The sequence below is a fragment of the Propithecus coquereli genome, unplaced genomic scaffold (assembly GCF_000956105.1).
Source record: "Propithecus coquereli isolate 6110/MARCELLA unplaced genomic scaffold, Pcoq_1.0 Scaffold3, whole genome shotgun sequence".
NCBI classification, from domain to species: Eukaryota; Metazoa; Chordata; class Mammalia; order Primates; family Indriidae; genus Propithecus; species Propithecus coquereli.
The window spans coordinates 20520948-20541950 of NW_012148618.1; the positions used below are offsets into that span (position 1 = coordinate 20520948).

General features: G+C 40.6%; 1 protein-coding gene across 1 annotated transcript in view; it reads right to left on the minus strand.

The window, feature by feature from the left end:
- Window positions 1–21003, minus strand: part of ATP8B4 (ATPase, class I, type 8B, member 4) — a 233774-nt gene that overhangs the window by 12751 nt on the left and 200020 nt on the right. The window contains exons 23-24 of the mRNA XM_012649186.1: window positions 10051–10134; window positions 7018–7263 (exon numbers count right to left, since the gene is read on the minus strand). Of these exons, the coding sequence (XP_012504640.1) occupies window positions 7018–7263; window positions 10051–10134 (330 nt within the window). The remainder of the gene's footprint in view (window positions 1–7017; window positions 7264–10050; window positions 10135–21003) is intronic.

Sequence of the window (21003 nt, forward strand, 5' to 3'; positions counted from 1 at the left end):
TCTACTTATCTTTATAATGAAGAGAGGTTCATATGGCTTTGGAGCTAGGGATCTGGAGTCGGAAGACCTGTGTTCAAATTCTGGCCTGCCACTTTTTAGATGACTTGGACTATAACTTAATGTTCTTGCCAAGTCTATTTTCTCAACTGTAGTAACAGTATCTACATTTCATAAGACCATGAAAAAATTAAGTGAGATTATCCCAGTATCTGAGGCAGTAACTGATATCAGATATCAGGTGTCAGTGTATGTTCAATGTAAGCTTTGTTCTCATATTTTCTGAAAATTTTAATTTTAACCAGTCTGTCTGTAGAATAAAAAATTTTATCCCAGACCACGTTGGAATTAGATAGACCTGAGTTCCAGTCCTGGCTCTGGGACATACTGTGTTACTTCAAGCAAGTCATTTAACCTCTCTGAGCTTTATCTATAAAAGGGGACAATAATACCTACTGCAGAGTGGCATTGTGAAGAGTAAGTATAATGCATAATACCACTCATGGTGATGATGATAGTCTGCTTTGGTCATTTAGGTTAAGACAGGCATGTAACTAGGACAGTAGGGATAGTTGGGTACCTCAAGCAAATTCTTCTCACTTCCTTTGCTCAATTTTTACTTCTCTCCTTATTACTCTGCCCCTAAATTCGTTCAATAAGTATTTACTGTTGTTTAACACTGTAGTTTCAGTTTGGAGTACAGTGGCAAAGAAAGCGTGCCAGATACAGGAAATCTGGTGTCCATTCTCACCCATTTGTATCTGAGCCACTGTTTCTAGCTTTGGTATTTCTTACCTCATTATCCTCCCAGAAAATTATTCTCAGTCTCCTGACTGTTTTAGGCACTCCAGCACTCAGAATTAATGGTGGGAGTGGGGTTGGCAGTGAGGACAGAGAGAAACCAGGTAGGGGGGAAATGTATGGAATGGGAGTATGTGCATAAGGTAGAGAGGACTTCAACCCTGTAACATGGCAGAGAGATTCCAGCCACTGCGGGGTTAGATCCAGCACCTCCTCTTTTAAAGTACATGACTTTTGTGTCTGCATTATGATGATGATGATTACATTCCACTGCTTCCCAACTCTGCCAAATTACCCTGCATCCCAGTAATAATTGTGCTGTAGGAAATGCTTGCCTCAAATCTTTACTAACATATTCACAAATGCCTCTATTAAAGAATATTGACTTGGGAAATCAGACTGTTGGATCCTAGTGCTAAGCCTGCAATACAATTACTGTGTGATCTTGGGCAAATCACTTATACTTTCCGGGCCCCAGTTTGTTATATCAATTTTATTTAAAATTTTACCTGTTATGATTTTAGCATACAACCACCAATTCTTTGATACACCTCCCTCTAGGGGGTGGGGCTTAATTTTCCTTTCCTTGAATGTGGGTTGGACTTAGTGACTCGCTTTTAAGGAATAAAATATGGAAAGGGAAACTGTCAGTTTGCAGTGGAGAAACGTAGAAAACACCATTGTTACCAAGTCACCGAGGTTAGCATCACCTGTATAATAAGCACATGTTGATTTCATGTGTTCCTTGATAGGATGAGACAAGAAGTGCACGTTACCTCTTTGTGATTCTTCCACAAAATCCACAACCTCAGTCTATCCCTAAGAAAAAACATCAGACAACCCAAACTGAGGAACATTGTGCAAAATACCTGACCACTACTCTTCAAAAGTGTCTCCGTCATGAAGGACAAGGAAAGACTGTCAGAGACTGAAGGAAACTAAAGAGACACAGCTATTAAATTCAATGTGGGATCCTAGATAGGATCCTGGAAGGATAAAAAGGTTATTAACGGAAAAACTAGAGAAATCTGAATCAAGTCTGTTGCTGAGTTAATAGTATTGTACCAATGCCAATTTCATAGTTTTGACAAATGCACCAAGGTAAGGTAAGATGTTAACGTTAACATTAACATTAACAGCCACCCGGTTGAATAAATTACAGCACATTCATATGCTGGAATAATACAGCCATTAAAAGGAATATTTAAAAGAATATTTTAGGAATAAGATAAATGCTTATGATATAAAGTTAAGTGAAAAAATAAAATATAAAATTATATAATTTCCATTTTTCATCATGTTAACCCTGATCTGGAATTATGTGTGAATTTTAATTTTTCTCCACACTTTTATACTTTTCCTAAATTTCCTGCAATAATTCCTTTTATAATAAAGATAAAGGTAATGAAAAGGATTTTGTTTTTTTTAGAGCAGAGGCACCACAGGTGCATTTATGGCTAAGTTCTGCCTGGGTTGAGGAGGTATGGAGACTGAAGTAGTCCTAGCTTCTGAGGCCATGTGGTACTTGGCTCTCCCCACAGTGCCCTGTTTTTGAAGGCCTCTGAAATCTCTCACTTGTGTGTTTCCCCAGACCATATTTCACAGCTGGGTGGTTCTGCTAGACTCAGCACAGGAGGACCATCTCTCAGACTGGTTGGGAACTTCCTATGGACACATTGGAAAACTGGAGATGCAATCTGTAAATACAAGTCAGTTATGATTCTCCTTAGTGATCTGACACACCCAGCTGAACTCTCTTTTTATGACAGGATCATACAGGGAGAATTTCCTCTCAACATCTCCCTCATTTATTCAATACTCATGAAATATTCATCGTGTGTCTGTTATATTCCAGGTGATATGCTAGGACCTGGGTATACAGGGATGACTAAAATAGAGATTTCCATTGTCTTCATGAAGCTTACAATCTAGGAGGTAGAAAGAAATTAAATGAGGGAACTCACAACTAAATATGTAATTACAAATGGAGATGACAGCTATGAGGTAAAAGAACTGAGTTCTATTCCGCCAGAGAGAATAAGAGGGCCTAATTTAAATGACAGGAACAAGGGAGGTCTCTCTGAAGAATGACCTCTAGGGAAACAAAAGGGAAGAATATTCCACGCAGAAAAGAACAAAGGCAGGCAAGAGACTGATGAATTTCAGGAGCAGAGAGAAGGTCAATGTGGTTGGAGTGTTGTGAGTAATGAGATAGGAGGGGTGGGTAGGATCACTGCTGCCCTTGAGAAGATGAAAAGCAAAGAATGGATTTTGGACCAATGGCCAATGGCCACCAAGGTCTGAAGCAAATAGATTTGGATAGCCCCACCCAAAACATCCCGAGCGAGGGGGCCGACAGTTACTTTCAGTCCTAAGTATGAATCCCCTTCTTATAAAACCTTGATAATCAAAGGTAAGAATTTTTAAAAGTTTATTTTAAAAATTCCAAAGAATAAGGATACAAAATTCTTTGATCTTTTTTGTGAATAGAAATTTTTAAAATAGGACTGTTTCTGTGGTCTCTCAGCTTGTGAAAAAGAAGAAATGTCACTGTGACATGTGACTGGAACAAGAACTGTCTGTTTTATGAGGAAACAGCTTCTAAATGTAAAGCTAACGTAAAAACATAGCACCAACACTACTGTAATACCACATAAGAAAACAAATTATGGATAATTAAAAGGAAAAAGAGAAAAAGATATATAGGAATACCAACAGGCTTTTTTTTTTCTAATTCAAAAGATTAAGTTAACCAAAAATTGTTGCACTAATTGTGAAGCTTAGTTTCACTAAAAACATTTAATGCTTGTCATAAGTCATACCTACAATGAATCTTCCAGGTAATTTACTACCCTTACTTATATAGCATATAATGTTAAGGATTTGCTTTTTCCTTCAGTTTCCTTCAGTAACTGGCCTTTTATCTCAGTTACTACATTTCAAATCATCTCTTGGAGCACCGCATAACAGGCTTGACCTGGAGGTAAATCAGCTGTGTTAACACAAAAGACATCCTTATACAGTCCACTGCTGTCCTTCTCCCTCTGGAAGGAGAATCCAGAGGATTAGAAATGGATGGACCCTCATGACTAAGAGGAGATCACTTAATTCTTTTTTCAATTTTTTTTAAAGAAACCAGGCCTCGGTATACTGTCCAGGATGGATTCGAACTCCTGGGCTCAAGCAATCTTCCTGCCTCAGCCTCCTGAGTAGCTAGAACTACAGACACACACCACCACACCCAGTGAGATCACCTAATTCTTAACAGTTTGCTCAGTAATCAAAAGGCAACAAAATAAAACAGAGGTCACGTTGTTTGCTGTGCTTACCCAGAGCTACAGATTTTAATAGATGGAAAGTTTCTTTTTTATTTTCCTTTTTTATTTCAGAGTGTTACGGGGGTACAAATGTTTTGGTTACATGGATTGCTTTTGTACTGCTTGACTCAAAGTTATAAGTGTGCCCATCACCTAGAGAGTATACACTATACCCATTAGGTATGGGTACAACCCCCTCATGCCCCCTCCCACCTGGTTGATTTCCATTGAGTTTTACTTCCATCTGTGCACACGAATGCCAATCAGTTAGTTTCAATTTAATAGTGAGTACATGTGGTGTTTGTTTCTCCATTCTCGCAATACTTAGGAGAATGGTCTCCAGTTCCACCAGATTGTTGCAAAGGGTATTAATTCAGTTTTTTTATGGCTGACTAGTACTCCATGGTCTACATAAACCACATTTTATTAATCCACTCATAAGTTGATGGGCACTTAGATTGATTCCACATCTTTGTGATTGTGAATTGTGCTGCAATAAACATTCTAGTGCAAGTATCTTCTTGATAAAATGACTTTTTTTCCTTTGGGTAAATACCCAGTAGTGGGATTGCTGGATCAAATGGTAGGTCTACTTTTAGTTCTTTGAGGAATCTCCATACTATTTTCCATAGAGATCGTACTAGTCCCACCAACAGTGTATAAGCATTCCTTTCTCTCTGCATCCACACCAGCACCTATGGTTTTGGGACTTTATGATAAAAGCCATTCTCACTGGGGTTAGGTGATATCTCATTGTGGTTTTGATTTGCATTTCTCTGATAATTAATGACACTGAGCATTTTTTCATATGCTTATTGGCTATTAGTCTATCTTCTTTTGAAAAGCTTCTTTCTGTTCATGTCTTTTGCTCACTTCGATGGTTTGATTTTTTTCTTGCTGATTTGCTTGAGTTCTTTATACATTCTAGTATTAGGCCTTTATCAGATGTATAGCATGCAAATATTTTCTCCCATTCTGTAGGCTGTCTGTTTGCTCTAGTGATTATTTCCTTGGCTGTGCAGAAGCTTTTTAATTTAATCAAGTCCATTTCTTTATTTTTGTTGTTGCTGTGATTGCTCTTAGGGTCTTCTTCATAAATTCTTTGCCTACGACAATAACTAGAAAAGTTTTTCCAACATTTTCTTCTAGAATTCTTATGGTTTCATGTCATACATGAAAGTTCGTTATCCATCTTGAATTAATTTTTGTGAGTGGTGAGAGATACGGATCCTGTTTCAATCTTCTACATGTGGCTATCCAATTTCCTCAGCACCATTTATTGAATAAGGATTCTTTTCCCCAGTGTATGTTTTTGTCTGTTTTGTCAAAGATTAGATGGCTATATGAAGATGGTTTTATATCTGGGTTCTCTGTTCTGTTCCATTGGTCTACGCCTCTATTTTTGTGCCAGTACCATGCTGTTTCAGTTACTATGGACTTGTAGTATAGTTTAAAGTCTGGTAAAGTGATACCTCCAGACTTGTTCCTTTTGCTTAAGGTTGCTTTGGCTATTTGGGCTCTTTTCTGGTTCCAAACGAAGCACAGAATTATTTTTTCTAATCTGTGAAAAATGACATTGGTATTTTGATGGGGATCGCGTTGAATCTATAAATCACTATGGGTAGCATGGACATTTTAACAATGTAGATTCTGCCAATCCATGAGCATGATATGTTTTTCCGTTTGTTTACATCATCTGCTATTTCCTTCCTCAGTGATTCATAGTTCTCTTTGTAGAAATATTTCACCTCCTTGGTTAAATATATTCCTAGGTATTTTACTTTCTTTGGAGTTATGGTAAAAGGTATTGGAGTCTTTGATTTGATTTGCAGTTTGACTGTTGTTGGTGTATAGGAATGCTACAGATTTGTGTAATTGATTTTGTAACCTTAGACTTACTGAATGTATTTATTTATCAATTCTAGGAGTCTCTTGGTAGAATATTTGAGGTTTTCTAGATATAGATCATATCATCAACAAAGAGTGATAATTTGACCTCCTCTTTCCCCGTTTGAATACCCTTAATTTCCTTCTCTTGCTTGATTACTCTGGCTAGGACTTCCAGCACTGTGTTGAATAGAAGTGGTGACAGTGGGCACCCTTGTCTTGTTCCAGTTCTAAGTGGGAATGCTTTCAACTTTTCCCCACTCAGTATGGTGTTGGCTGTGGGTTTGTCATATACAGCTTTTATAATTTTAAGATATGTTCCATCTATGCCTATTAAGTTTTTATCATAAAAGGATGCTGAATTTTGTCAAATGCTCTTTATGTATCTAATGAGATGAAAATTTTCTGTGAACTCTAACTCAGTATGTAATAGTTTTGACCAACTTTTGCATTAAAATGAAATAGAAACACAACTCAAAATACCAATGGAGAAAGGTCAATGGAGCATCAAAAATCATTCCCACCAGAAGAGCTCTGAATTTGAGATTTGGATATGCTGCAGATATAGCATTGAACCTCTTGAATAATTCCACAGAAATGTGTTGCCAAATGAACTTTAGACCTCACTTTAAAACCTAGAAGTTATTAAGTCTTAAAGAAAGCATGGTAGGGAAGTTTCTCTCTGTTATCATTAGAAAATTTTTCTTCTTCAAACACAAGAAGGAAGTTGCAGCGTAATCATTTCTCTTTACATAAAATGTCCAACCCAAAGAAGTGATAAATTGTGAGGTTTCTACTAACATGAGGTTATAGACCCCTAATGCTAATCCCACACATCTGGTAATTTACGTTAAAGCTTCCTGTTTTCATCTCAAAATGTGTAGTTAAAAAGAAAACCTCAGTATTCATTTAGAATTTTTTTCTCCCAACATGTAGACAAAATCAGCAAACAATGAAACTAAATTTTCCAAGTTGTAAACCTATCAAGTTAAAGTGGTTTCACCTACAGGGTTACCTGCACACTGACCACAATGACCAAAGATGTGGCCATGGTAACTGCAAAAGACTGATAGTCAGCAATGTGTTGCCCGTCTTCTCCAGCCACGTTGTAAAAGGCCCCATAGGGGATGAAGAAAAGGGCTAATGAGGTGTAGATTCCATGCAACATGCAGATGAAAAATTTACGCTTATTAAAAAGTAGATTCAGTTGTCCAGGTTCATAGAGCTGGGGATACTCCATGCTGTTCTGGTCACTCACATCCTGTAAACATAGTGTAATGTCAGTGGAGGAGAGTTGAGGGAGAGTCCGAGAGGTCCTGTATTCCCTAACTTCAGAAATAGCAAATGACTGTTTAAGCGTGTTCTAATAAGCATTACTCACAAGGCTAGAACAGGACATTATCTTGTTTTCACTCCCATAATAACCCAGAGGATAATAAAATGATCCCTCTATTACAGAGAAGGAACTTGAGTCTCCAAGAGAGATTCACAAGAGGTCACACATGAATTCTTAAGTAGCAGAACCAGGACTTGACTTGAACGTAGATATTTGGCTTCAAATTGAAGTTTCTTTCCTACATACTCCTGCAGGCTATTAAGGCTGAAGACTCCTCAGAAGCATTCACACTCCCGGAATTCCAGCATATCATGTGCAGCCAATGAGTCCCAGGAGTTCATTGCCAAGGCAGTAAAGGGTAGTGATAAGGAGATGGCTGCAAAGAGCTCTGGAGTCAGGATTGGCAAATCAGAGGTCCTGACTTTGGGAGTGAGTAGGAGGAAGGGAAGAAGGGGGCAGGAATTCCAGGTGGGAAGGGAGCTGAGACTGAGAGGATTCAATAGCAGTTACCAGGTATTCAGGACAAAGAATTTAGACAGGAAAAAAAAAAGGAATTTAGATAGAATGTTTGGCACCAGCCAGGTCCTGGGAGAAATTTAAGCAATGCTTCTCAAACTTAATGCACACACAAATCACTCAGGGAGCAAATTATGGTTCAATAAATCTGAGGGCCTGAGATGGTGCATTTCTAGCCAGCTCCAAAATAATACTGATAAGGACACCATGAGCACAAAGCCAAATGCCAAAACCCAAAAAGAATGGCAAGAATCAACCACTGGAGGCATCAGAGGACCATTGTTGGAAGAGCATCAGCCAAAATGGAAGCAACACAGGCAGTGGACTCTTGGGGGAGATAAGGGTCCCCTTCCTGCTTGTGGAATAGCCCAGGTCTCCCCAAACGGGGTCCCATAAAAAGCACTAATATATTCTCATTAGGAAGTACTGCTTTGGGATGCTATCAGATGTTTCTTCCCCAAGTCTGGTGACTGGGGGTTATGTGCACAGGCTTTGAAACCAGATAGTCATGAGTTCAATCTCTGGTAACAGGTCTAACTAGTGTGTAGTCTTAGACCTGTTACTTAACCCAACTGAGCCTCAGTTTCCTCATCTCCAGAACAGCAAACAGTAACACCTCCCTCATGAAACCATTTTCATGATTAAAAGAGCACGTACAGTATTTAGTAGAGTTCTTGTCACATCTTGAGTAATAAATAACAGATGCTTCTATAAATAATAAATAAAATAATGATAATAATAATAATGTATCACTCAAAGTTAAGTGGACTGGTCCTAGGCTTAGTTCTGTCATTTATTGGCTATGTGGCTTTAGGGCAGTGACTTGACCCTAGAAGGCTTGGTTTCCTCCTTAAAAAATGAGCAGATCCATAAGTGATTGCTGAGACCCATTTAGCATAGCATTTCATGATCCTGTGATCAGTTTAAGGGCCAAAGTTGACAAAACAGGAAAGGAGAGGAAAAGACACTCAATTCAATGGCAATAAGAAGCCTTATTATACTTTTTTGAATTGCACAATAACCATTTTTTGCCAGAAACTGCTTTATTTGTATTATTTTATTCCACATTCTGGGCAGCTACAAAGCACCAAGAAAAGAAATACTTTTAAACATAGGCACTTGGAAATGAATATGCTTAATCCTTTATATCTAAGGTCTTCAGAAGTTCATTACTTTTCGTAGAATTCCACAATATCTGTCTTTCACAGACTGCCCTTTTTACATGAGAAGTGAGTCTTACAACCGACTACAAAGCCAGCAGAATGGGAGAGTGGAGTGAGCTCATAAGTGAAGATTTATATTTTGCAACAGATGGCTTTGGGCCAGAAAATGAGGCCTAGCAAATGGTCTAACAACAGCCTGGAGAAAATCTGGCCTCCTTAAAAATACTTCCCAAAAAAAAGAGAAAAAGCTTTTAAAAATAATACATTCTAATTGTGCCATGGAAACTTAGCTGGCTAGTCTTTCACTTCCCCATAAGTAGCCAGACTTTTTCCCCCTTCCAGGAAGTACCTCCAAGGCTCTGAATATGCCAAGTATCCACCATTTTTGTAATTGATTTTCTCCCTTGTCCCCTCTCAAGCAAGTTGATATTGAACAAAAGAAGTCTGTGCTCTTTCTCCACATGGCTGTGGGGCTTTGTGTTCTGTCCCATCGGCAGGCTGCTCTGCTGGCCTGTAGTTCCTGTTCTGGGGCTTTGCTGGCCAAGAAAGTCTCAGTGCAGATACTAGCCCTCTATACTCCAATCTAGTTCCATAATGTTCTATCACTGCCTGGTTCTCTACAAACTCTCAGAGGCTAATGCAGTATTTCCCAGTATGTGAACCAAGGATACTAGTGCTGAGGTAAATTAAAATATGAGGTGCTATATGAAAAAAAAAAGTAGTTTGGGGAAATGCTGGGCTAAAATGAAGTTAAAGAGACTACTTCCTGTAGGACTTCTCAGAGCCTTTAGAGCAATAATGTGGGGTGTGAATCTCTAAGAGTAGCCAAACTTTGATCAGAGAACTCTTTTTGGGGAAGCCGGGGCATAGGGGTGAGGAGCAGATCTGGAAGGGTTTGTATCTATGCAACACCTATTAAAACAACTGCACTTCCAGGGTTCTTTCCATGAATTGTGTCTTCTACTTAGAAGCTAGAAGCAACTAAACGGCATAACAGAGAAACTAAGTTACAAAGATGAAGAAAAATACATACCTGGTCAAAAATCCCCATGGCTAAAACAGGTAGTGATGTGTAAACAATGTTAAAAAGGGTGATGAACCACTGGTCATAAACAGTCTGAAAGAAATAACATATCGGTGAGAAACACCATCCATAGCAGTGAGTGAGAATATTTACTTTTAGTTTCCTGGGTTAAATAACCAGATTTTCTGAGGTAGGTAGGAGTTAGCTTTTAAAGTCAGACAAATATGAGTTCTTCCCTAGGCTCTGCCTCTTATCCATTATGCTGCCTTAATGGGATACTAGATCTCTCTAAACGTCAATTTCTTTACCTCTAAAGTGATGCCATACCCTCCGGCAGTGTGGCAGTGCAGATAAAATAACACACGCAGCACACCTAACACAATGCTGGAGTCATATGAGGCCCTGGACCTTGTGGTGGGTTGCTATTTTGTTCTCCAGGTTTTCAGTGGTTTATAATTAGTCCAATTATCTAATCTAAGTGATAAACAAAGGGTTCACAAAAATCTTCAGAGGGAAATACAGAAATGAGCCTATTTCCATCTTGTGTTCAAACGGAGAGCTTTTTCTTGGGAGTGGTTTGAAGCAAGGTAGGCGTGAAGCCAGATGCTCACTATATTGGGTATAAACAAGCAAGACAATAAAACTATCCCCACACACCTATATAGAAGAAGGTACACAAGACTTCCTTGCATGAGCCTCACTAAAAGTCATCGAGGCATGTGGAACAGGCATTATTGCTGGAGAGTACATAGAGGTGTCGAAGCAGAAACTTTCAGTTACATCACTTATTACAGGCAAGGGTAAAATTGAAAACCTAGGTCTCCAGCTCCTAACTAATGCCCATTCTACCACTCTATCATTCATTCATTCAGTATTTATTGAGAAACTGCTATGTGCCAGGTACTAGGTTCTGGGCAATAATAATTCAACATAATCAGATAAAAATTCCTCACGAAATTTACATTCTAATGGCGGAAGAGGGGGACAGACAACATTCAAGATTAAATTTTATAAAGAGGGACAGGAGTGAGTGAGTAGGTTAGTTAGAAGGTATCAAATGCTAGGGAGGAAAGTGGATACGGAATGGGGAGGGCTATAATTGTAACAAGGTGATTGCGGAAGCTCTCACTGAGATATAACATTTGAGATAAGATCTGAAGGAAACAAGGGATCAACATGCAGCTTTCTGGGACAGGAGCATTCCATACTGCAAGTAGACCCCATGAACCATCCCTAAGGCAAGAAAGCACCCGATATGCTCACAGAACAGCAAGGTAGCTGGTTGGGTGGAGCAGAGTGACCTACGGGGAGAATAATGGAGGTCAAGAGGTAAGATGGAGAATCCACGTGGTTAACCGTGGGTTATTCCCTAAGTGAAATGAGAAGACATTAGAGGATTTTAAGCAAAGGAGCAACCTGATCTGATTTACGTTTTAACAGTAGCACTCTGGATGCTGTGCTGAGAATACACTGAAGGCAATGGTGGAAGTGGGAAAGAGGCATAAGCTTGTGACTCAGAATAACCATTTCTAATAACTAATTTTATGTTCTCTGCATGGTAATTCCCTTTTGTTATTCCCTATCAGTTTCACCATCTGGTTTGAGCTCTGCTATAAGGATTTGAAAAGGGGGAGTATGTCCAGCGATACACTGATAAATGTTTAACAACTGGCTCTTAAAAAAAAAAAAAAAACCCCAAGTTGTAACATTTGCCAATTTCCATGGTGTAAATATTCCTCCATGACTGATTTCAAGAAGTGATGTCACTAAATGTGGAATCGAGAAGAGATGTGCAACAGCACATCATTATATAATATTTTCACTGTCCAAACTCAGTATAAATAACATCAAGAGCATAAATAGTAAAACATGGTAAAATAATTAGGAAGTGATTAAATTTGAGTATATTAACTTTGTTTTTTGTTTTTAATATAATTTAAATTGTAAGTTTATATAATTTAATTTTTAATAATGGCTATATTTAACCACTGGCTCACAAAATTCCTGAAAATTTAGCAATCAGCTCTTGTGAACCAGTATGGGCCAGCTCTAATATACCACAGCCTATGTCCATGCTGGGAGCAAAATGGTACAAGATGCAACAGCCACCAGAAGGATAATGGACTCAATATGGCAAAAGAGCATTGGCAGAAGGTCAGGGCAGTAGCCCAGAGTGCTAGGCAACATGAGAATAGACTGGAAAAGCTTGCTGGCCCTCCCTGGAAACTCGCCGCATACCTTAGCAAAGGTATCTGAAACAATCCTGAATTTATGGTACTCATGCAGGAGGGGGGCATGTGCTATAACAATTGATCCATACCAAAGTTCCCACTGAAGATAACAAAAAAAAAAACATCTTCATCAAAGCATCAGTGAACTCACAAGATAGTGGGAGCTCACAATTACGTATCAAGATCAAGGAGAGAATTAGAAGTTAACAACTACCTCAAGGCCTAGGATGATGTTATATTTCTCCAGAGACTACGTTTATTACCTTCTACCAGCTGCTGAGGATAGGATGAAGGCCTGATATTTTCTGGGCCAGCCAACTGTCCTGCCATAGTAGAGTCTGTGACCCTACACTTGGGAGCTGTCCTTGAATTCCAGCCCAGAGTAGAAAGGGTTTCATTGGGATCTCTCCCCTTGGTGGACACTGAATCTTATCCCATCAGCCCAAGAAACTACCAAGAGCAAAGCCTAGCCTCTCGGTTGCCTCTGCAGATCATCAACACTCCCAGGGTATGTGGCCTCAAGCAGTGCAACCCTGCAGCATACCAGCCCAGGCAGTTGTAACTGGGTCGCAGATTCCAAGTCCTTTCTACCCCAAGAGTCCTCCAAAACTGCAGCTCAGCCTCTGTCTCTTCCTTCTGATGAGTGAATATGTCCAATTCAACTTACAGATATATTTGGTCAGAAATGTTTGCCTTTGTACACCAGATACACATAAAAAAAATACTCATAGCAGCATTGGTCATAATAGTTCAAAACCAAAAACAACCAAAATGTCCTTCAGGAATGGAGAAAGACATTGTGGTGTATTGATATAATGGAATACTATAGGATAATGAAAAGCAAGGAACTATAGCTACATCCAAAAACACAATTGAATAAAAAATACGTATAATATTGAGCAAAAGAAGCCAAACACAAAAGCACGACTTCATTTAATTAAAGTTCAAAAGCATGCAAACCTATTCCATGTTGTTTAGGGATTACTACTCATATGGTAAAATTATAAAACAAAGCAAAAAAGTGACTATAAAATGTCAGGGTAGTGGTTACCTCTAGAGGGTTGGAAAAGAGCTATGATGGGGAAAAGCAAGAGGAGCTCTTGAGTATTTGGCAACATCCTATTTTCTTGCGCTGGATCACGGTACCTGGGTGTTCACTTTTACAATGATTTGTTAAGCTGACATTTATGGACTATGTACTTTTTGTATATTTGTTATATTTTACAAATAATAATAAAAGGTAAACATGTGACCTTCTTTCACAGTCTCAGCCTGGTGAGACCTTGCAGACTAGGAGGATTTACAAAATCCTGATGCCCCTGCCCATTAAATCACTACTTCTGGGAGTGGGGTCTAGGTATTAGTCAGTTTTAAAATTTTCCTGGTTAATTCCAATGTGAAGCCAAGATTGCGAATTACACTCACTCCCATTTTTAAAAAATAATAATAAAGCAGAGCAGCTGACATAAATCCAATATGACTCTTTGATGATGGCAGCTAACTCTCATTCCTCTAATATATTGATCCATTTCATGATTGCAGTGTGGAAAACAGAAGAGGGAGAAAGCAGTTAAACTCAGGCCTTGTGGCCCTGGGTGGAGCTTGGTGCTATCAAATCACTTCTTCATCCTCCGCCTCAACTACCACTCAACTTCCACTCACTGAGAAAAGATGACTTCAGGTACTAGGAAGAAAGAAAGAATCTGAGAAGTTATGGCATAATAAATTGAGTAGCTGATGGCCTGCATAAAGCACCCTCATCATCACAAACTGGCTAGCGTTAACGCCTACAATTTTTTTTTTTTTTGAGACAGAGTCTCACTGTGTTGCCCAGGCTAGAGTGCCATGGCGTCATCCTAGCTCACAGCAACCTCACATTCCTGGGCTCAAGCGATCCTCCCGCCTCAGCCTCCCGAGTAGCTGGGACTACAGGCATGCGCCACCATGCCGGCTAATTTTTTTCTATATATTTTTAGTTGTCCAATTAATTTCTTTCTAATTTCAGTAGAGACGGAGTCTCGCTCTTGCTCAGGCTGGTCTCGAACTCCTGAGCTCAAACAATCCGCCCGCCTCGGCCTCCCAGAGAGCTAGGATTACAGGCGTGAGCCACCGCGCCCGGCCAACACCTACAATTATTTGACTGCAGCATTTGTCAGCTGGCACTGAGATTTGAAGCCTCACGTCACAACTGGTGCAGAGGGGGCAGAGAGGGGAAATCAGCTGGAATAAAGTTCCAGTGAGTTTCTGCAATTTCTTGGAAGAGTGTTTGCTGCCACTCAGAATCGCAATCACAAAAAGAAAGAAAAACAGTTGACATTTACTCTGTGCCAATGTAAGTGGTTTACACATATTAGCTCACTAAATTCTAACAACCCTGTGAGATGCATACTATTAACTATCCCCAGTTTACAAATGGGGAAACTAAGAACCATGAAGCTTAGGAGACTGCCCAATGTCATGCTTCGAATACAAAGGTTTCCTAAGTGCGGTGCAGGGATCTTTCAGGGATCCACAACGTCAGACCTATTTTCACAATAATACTAAGTATTTATTTGTACTGTTACCTCATTCTCTCATGAGTGTAAGACTTACGATATCACAGATGACTAAATGCAAGAGATGATATGAGAACCCAGCTGTCTTCCATTATGCCATATAGTTTTTTAAAAGTATAAAAAAATGGCACTCTTTCCATGAACTGTTTTTGCTTTGAACGATAGAGTCATTTTTCTTAAAAACGTTATTTTTGTAAACGTCATGGGTTTATTATTTTTTAACAAATTACATGAGAGCATTTAAATATTTTTCTTCATTTTTATTTCTAAGATGATAAATATTGATAGATAGGGTCCTGAGATCACGAAGTTTGGGAAATGCTGGCCAAGCAAGTGTCAGAACCAAGTTAAAGCCGACGGACCTTGCTGTCCACGTCACTGACCACTACATGAAACCTCCTTGCTCGATCAGTGGTATCATTTGGCAAGTTGCCTTGAAGGCTTTTTTCCTCATTCGCTTTATGTAGTTGAAAGCATACACTAAATACAACTTTATATGCTTTTTTTTTGACATTTAAAATGATAACATTACCATTTACCCACATTAAAACCCTCCAATGCCTTCCCACTTTACTTGGAATAAATCCAGACTCTCTCCTCATCATGACCTAAAAGCCCTCCCTTATCCTGTGCCTGCCTGCTTGCCCCTCCAACTTTGCCTCACCGCACTCTGCCCTCACTCACTGAGCTGCAGCTTCACTGATCGTCTTTCTCCAACTTACCAGGCTCATTTCTGCCTCAGGACATTTGTACTTGCTATGCCCTCTGCCTGGAATATTTTAACCCAAGGTATTCACATGGAAGGTTCCTCCTAAACACTAAGGTCACAGCTCTAATGAGACCTTTTACATTACTCAGTTCTTTCCAAATAACGATTCTGAAACTATCATACTGATTTACTTCTTTATTATCTGTCTTCATCCCATTAGAATATAATCTCCATGAAAACAGAGACTTATTCACAACTATAATTCTAATGCTTAGAGCAGTATCTAGCCAATGGTAGGTGCTGCATAAATATTTGTCGAATTAATTATCTTACCACTTTTATAAATGTTATATATTTATACTCCTACTGGGCATGTCCCTGTAGATGTGCCACAGAGTCCTCGCACTTATTATGTTGAGACCTGAGCTCATCCTCACACCCCCTTAACCAGGCCCACCTCTTGTGTTTGCTATACCAGTTTCTGACCAAATCCACCCAGCATCCAAGTCAGAAATCTGAGATTTCTCCCTCTCTCTAACACCCACATCAAATCACTCCCCAAATCCTACTGATTTAACCATGCCTGATGGCTTGTGTTCCTGCCCACAGGGGGTTTGGGGGGAGGTCTTCCAGGAAAGCTTCCTGAGCCCTGCCCACTCCCAACCTCCAGGCCACTCACTGATAATCCCATGTTACCCTACAACGCACTGCTTCATAGTTGTCAACTTACGATCATTTATGTACTGGTTCCTAGCCTCACCACAGTAGACTGGGAGCTCCTTGAGAGCAGGTTATATGACTTACTCATCAGGGCCCAAGAGCCTAATGGTGCCCGGCACATGATAAGTACTCGCTAAAAGGAAGCTGGCGATCTAAGGGTAAGAGCTTTGGAGTTGGCAAACAGAACATGTGGACTTGATAAGATATTCAGTCTCTCTGGCTCTCAGTTTCCCTGGCTATCAAACGGGGATTACAGGGGGGTTGTGGGTACTCAATGAGACGAGGCAGATGTCAATACAGTACCTTGATAGGTGAGCACCATATTATAGGAGGAAGGAAGGAGGGAGGGAGGAGCATGCAAAGATCCAAGCTTCAAGTGATCTATTTAATGGGTAGATAAAAGGTACATTTCCCACTAATTATATTTTGTGTGAAAATATAATTCTTTATTGAAAGAACTAACTATAGGCATTTATTTCTATAATAAACTACTATATTCGTGAGAACAACAGAAAATTAGAACAAGATTTAAAGAAAAATGAATACCTTGATAATCAAGCATTTTCCTCATGAATAGTTAATTATATAAATCACTGTTCACTCTGCTTCTGCTTTTGTCTCAAGCTTTACCAAAGTGTGTTAACCTGAGTCATTCACCTTAGAAACCACCTTTCCCGGTTATGGGCATTGGCTTAGCACAGTTTAGGCGTCAGGGGCTTTCATAGAAATTAAAGCTACAAGTAGTATTTCTTCTACAACAGGCTTCTTCCCCTTGCAAGAGATCTCCAATTACTCAAATAGTTATCCTAGTAAATGCCCTACTTCTCCTTATGGTCCTCGGATCCCCTTAGAAAATTTATAAGGCCCCCCTCTCTTGTGACTGGGACGGGCTGAGAGGGCAACACGAGCCCAGATCAGGACCCACGCGACCCTGTCCCTGTTTCTGCCTTTCCAGGCGTGCTCAGGCCCTCTCCCACCTCTGCCCGCGGCCCTACCCCAACATACGCATGGGCTGACCAGATGCCTGAGGAGGGGGCAAGGAGATGATTCTTTTGGAGTCTCTGGGCTGACACTCTGATTTTGGATGACTCAAATTGTTTACGTAAACAAGAGTCCCACAAAAAATATTTGCCCTAGGGCCCCCAAACTCCTAGGGGCAACCATGCCACTTCTACTTCCAAAATTTCTGTTCCCCATCTCCAACGTTCCGAAGAAGAGAGAACAGCCATGCTCCTACAAGATGCCACTAGTCTACTTAGAACCCTATATGTGTCTTTTCACAGATCAGGAAAAAAACAGGGGAAGAGTTCATTTTTCCAAATTCACTGTTTTCCTATTTAAGGAAAGCTTCTCCTTGCTCCTTTCTTTGTGGGAGCGATTTATCAGCCTTACCAACCGTTTTATATAGAGTAGAAATACTCCAGCTACAAATTACAGTCTACCAAGAGCCTGGGGAACACAAAATCTATGACTTATAGAATAACACATTCAAATCAACCTGAATAAGGTTCTTAAACAGCTACAAAGGGGCTTTTTGCTCTGAGACCATTGGCCTAGGTGAAAGGGGCAGCCTTGTTGAAATAACAGGAAAACACCCAATCCCAGTTTCCCCAGTAACAGTTAAAGATCAAGTTCTCCCACTAACAGGCACCCTGCAGGAGTTCTGCTTTGCACAACTTCTGAAAAGAGCTGAATGGATGGAAAAGAGATGTAAATCTCTCTTTCAAAATTGTTTTTTTGAGCATCTGCTTTTACAGAGTTCCTGAGTAAACAGCAGGAGCAGGAGCCACAGCCTCAACCCTGTCCTGAGGGCAGAGTCACATCTCCTGTCATAATCCCATCTCCAAGGAAAGGTGGAGAAACCAACTCTTGGACTTGACATCCTGCTGCTGCTTCTGTTATCCGGCCATCACTGTTTTTTTCTCTTCATCCTCCTTAAAATCAGCGAGCCACTTGGCCTCGCTGCAGGCACCCCCCTTCTCTTTCCTTGGGATGCCACGCCGACTCCCTGCTCTCTCCCTCTCTCTCTCTCTCTCTCTCTCCTCTAAAAAGATAAAATAAACATTTTTACTTTTATGTTTCCTAATCTCTGCGTGAGAAATCTTTCTGCACCCACACCATGAGCACCTACTAAGCTTTCCACCCTAACACGAGGCCCTACCTCCTTGTTCGAATAACAAGATGAGCTAACTCACTCTTTGGAGACGTGTATCCCCTTTTGCTGTGCATTGCAGAAGAAAGCTATATAATGACCCTTTTTATTGGTCTCAAAAAAACGTTTGTCATTTAAAGAAAACACATTGCGGAACGAATATGAGGTGCTCAGCCTCGGCACATCTGTTATTGATTTGTGTAATTAGCAGAAACCCACTAGCAGCATCCAGGAGGAACGACCCGAGCCTGAGCACCCGCCCCACCCTGAGTTTTCCACAGAGCACATCTGGAAGGCGAGGAGGAGAGGAGCGGCTATGCCAGGTGGAGACGGGATCACAGGTAACCAAATCCATGAAGTCATCAAAGCCTAGAGATTAGTCGCACCCTTTCACGTCACTTTCCAGACTTTTCATTGTGAGTTTTCTTATATTGTTTGACAGAACTGAAGTTTTTCCAGCCTTGACAAGATAATTGCTTCCATATCACAGCAGAATTCAAAAAAATACAGAGCTTCATATCTCACTGACAATGATAAATTGTAATCAGATAATATCATCTCACAAGTACACAGTGCCAGTAGTTGCGTAGTTTCAAGCATGAATTTTCTAAATAGGGCCTCAACCAATTGTTTTTTGGCTCTATCCCTGGTAGGGGACAGCTCAACTTTATGAGAAATCCTGAGGAGATAGGATGCTTTTAAAACAAGTTACAGGTATAAATAATGAACACAAATCCATGGTGAACGCCATTAAAATCGTGCAGGTTTCAGTAATAGATTGGGATAAGACATGTCCTTGAAAGGATTCATGATTCAGTTTAGTGATTTAATCTCCTTTTCCAAACCCCTCTGGTCCAGAAATTTGGTTGGAAATCTTATTAGGACAGATTATATTTGTTAATAATTTCTCTCTTAGTGGCAGTTCAGTTGAAGTGTTTGCCAGAAGAAGGTGGCCTCAAGCTTCCAGATTATTCTAGAAAACAGTTCACCTAGGGACAGACATGTCCTTCCTACAGGACTAAGTGGTGGGAGACACCCCCAAGACATTAGTTCTCTCTCCTCCTCATAGTCATAGCAGGCTGTTTCTGGAGGTTCCTCCTTTAGATTCCAAATGAAGCAAACATTTGCTGATCAGGGGTTGAGGGAAGACAGTTTAAGAATGAAATAAAAGGACCTAGTCATTAGCTATTCCAAGTTTATGACAAACTGAGCAGCCACTAATCAAGCAGAGTAGGCCGAGCAGACTTGGGTTCCAGTCCCAGCCATGCCCACCGCTAGCCCTCAGCCCTTGGGGCACTCAGGCTCCTGCCCTGTAAAATAAGGGACTGGGCTCTATATCTCTGTAATTCCCAGCCAGAGCAAAGATTCTAGGTTTTGACAAGATGTGCACTTTTTGTTCTTTGTCCTCACTGTTTCTCCCAGGAAAGTCTACCCAGCAAAGTAAACACAAGGGAGTCTGGTCCCTCCCAGGCAGATTCTGTCTCCGTGTGTTCCACACCAATCGCGACAGAGGTACTGAAGTCAGCCAGAGGAAATTCCGTAAACCAAGCACAACCCAGCCTGCGCCCCATCACCACCCATCTGAGAGGCTTTGCGTGCCACCATCCCAAAGGCCGTGAATGGTGCCCGCCCCCGCACCCACCCGGGCCCTCTTGGAGCCTCACATACCACAGGTGGATGAGCCTACACATCTGCCCCAGCCCACCTACCGGGATGGAATCTACAGGAGCTATCTTCAGAGAACAACAGCCTGGAAAAAATTCACCAGGCCTGAAAGACAGGCCAACGTAGTAAAGAAACAGCACATGTCGCTTCATTAAGTAATTAAACTGGTGTTTTTGAAAGTCAACATTGTGCCTGAAAAAAACACAATCTGTTTACATTTGGTCAGACGTTTTCAGCTGCAGAATGGATTGTTTCAAAACAGTCTGCTGAGAGGTGCAGGGAAGAATATTTAGGTGCTTATGAGTCATGCTGGGATTTGACAAGGTTGGCCCCAAGACATGGCTCATCCATGACAAATTTACTTCAACAGCACTCTTGGTAGAGAAATAACAGAAAGGTGACTATAAAGCTATTCCACATCAGTTTCGCATTTACGAAAATAAAATCGTTCCCGCACCGTAAGTTCTCTGAGGGCAGGGTCTGCATCGCCCCGATTCACTCTGGTGTCCCTGGAGGCCATCAGAGCACCTGGCCCTAAATTGGCACTCAGTTTATTGGTGTTAAACGACTGAGCATTCAAAGACTATAGGTCCTTTGCTGGAGAATGTATGTGTGCATCTCACTTATACCAGGATTGGACAGAGACAATGACTGAAGATTAGGCCTACCCAGGAAGGACCTCTAAAGAGATGCGTGCTGTTACTGAATCTGCCCGACCCTGGAGTTTTTATCACTGGCCTCATTTCACTATGGAGCTTTCAATTCCATTGAAGCAATTTAGGAGAGCAATAGCAGAGGGTAGGAAAATCTCAGATGGCCAACTTTATTTAAAAGACTAGAAGTAAGCAGCTATCTAATGGGCTTTAGGGGCTAAGAAAGCCTCATCACCCAACACGTGGCTTTGGAGGCCAAAGCCAGCAAAATGCTCTT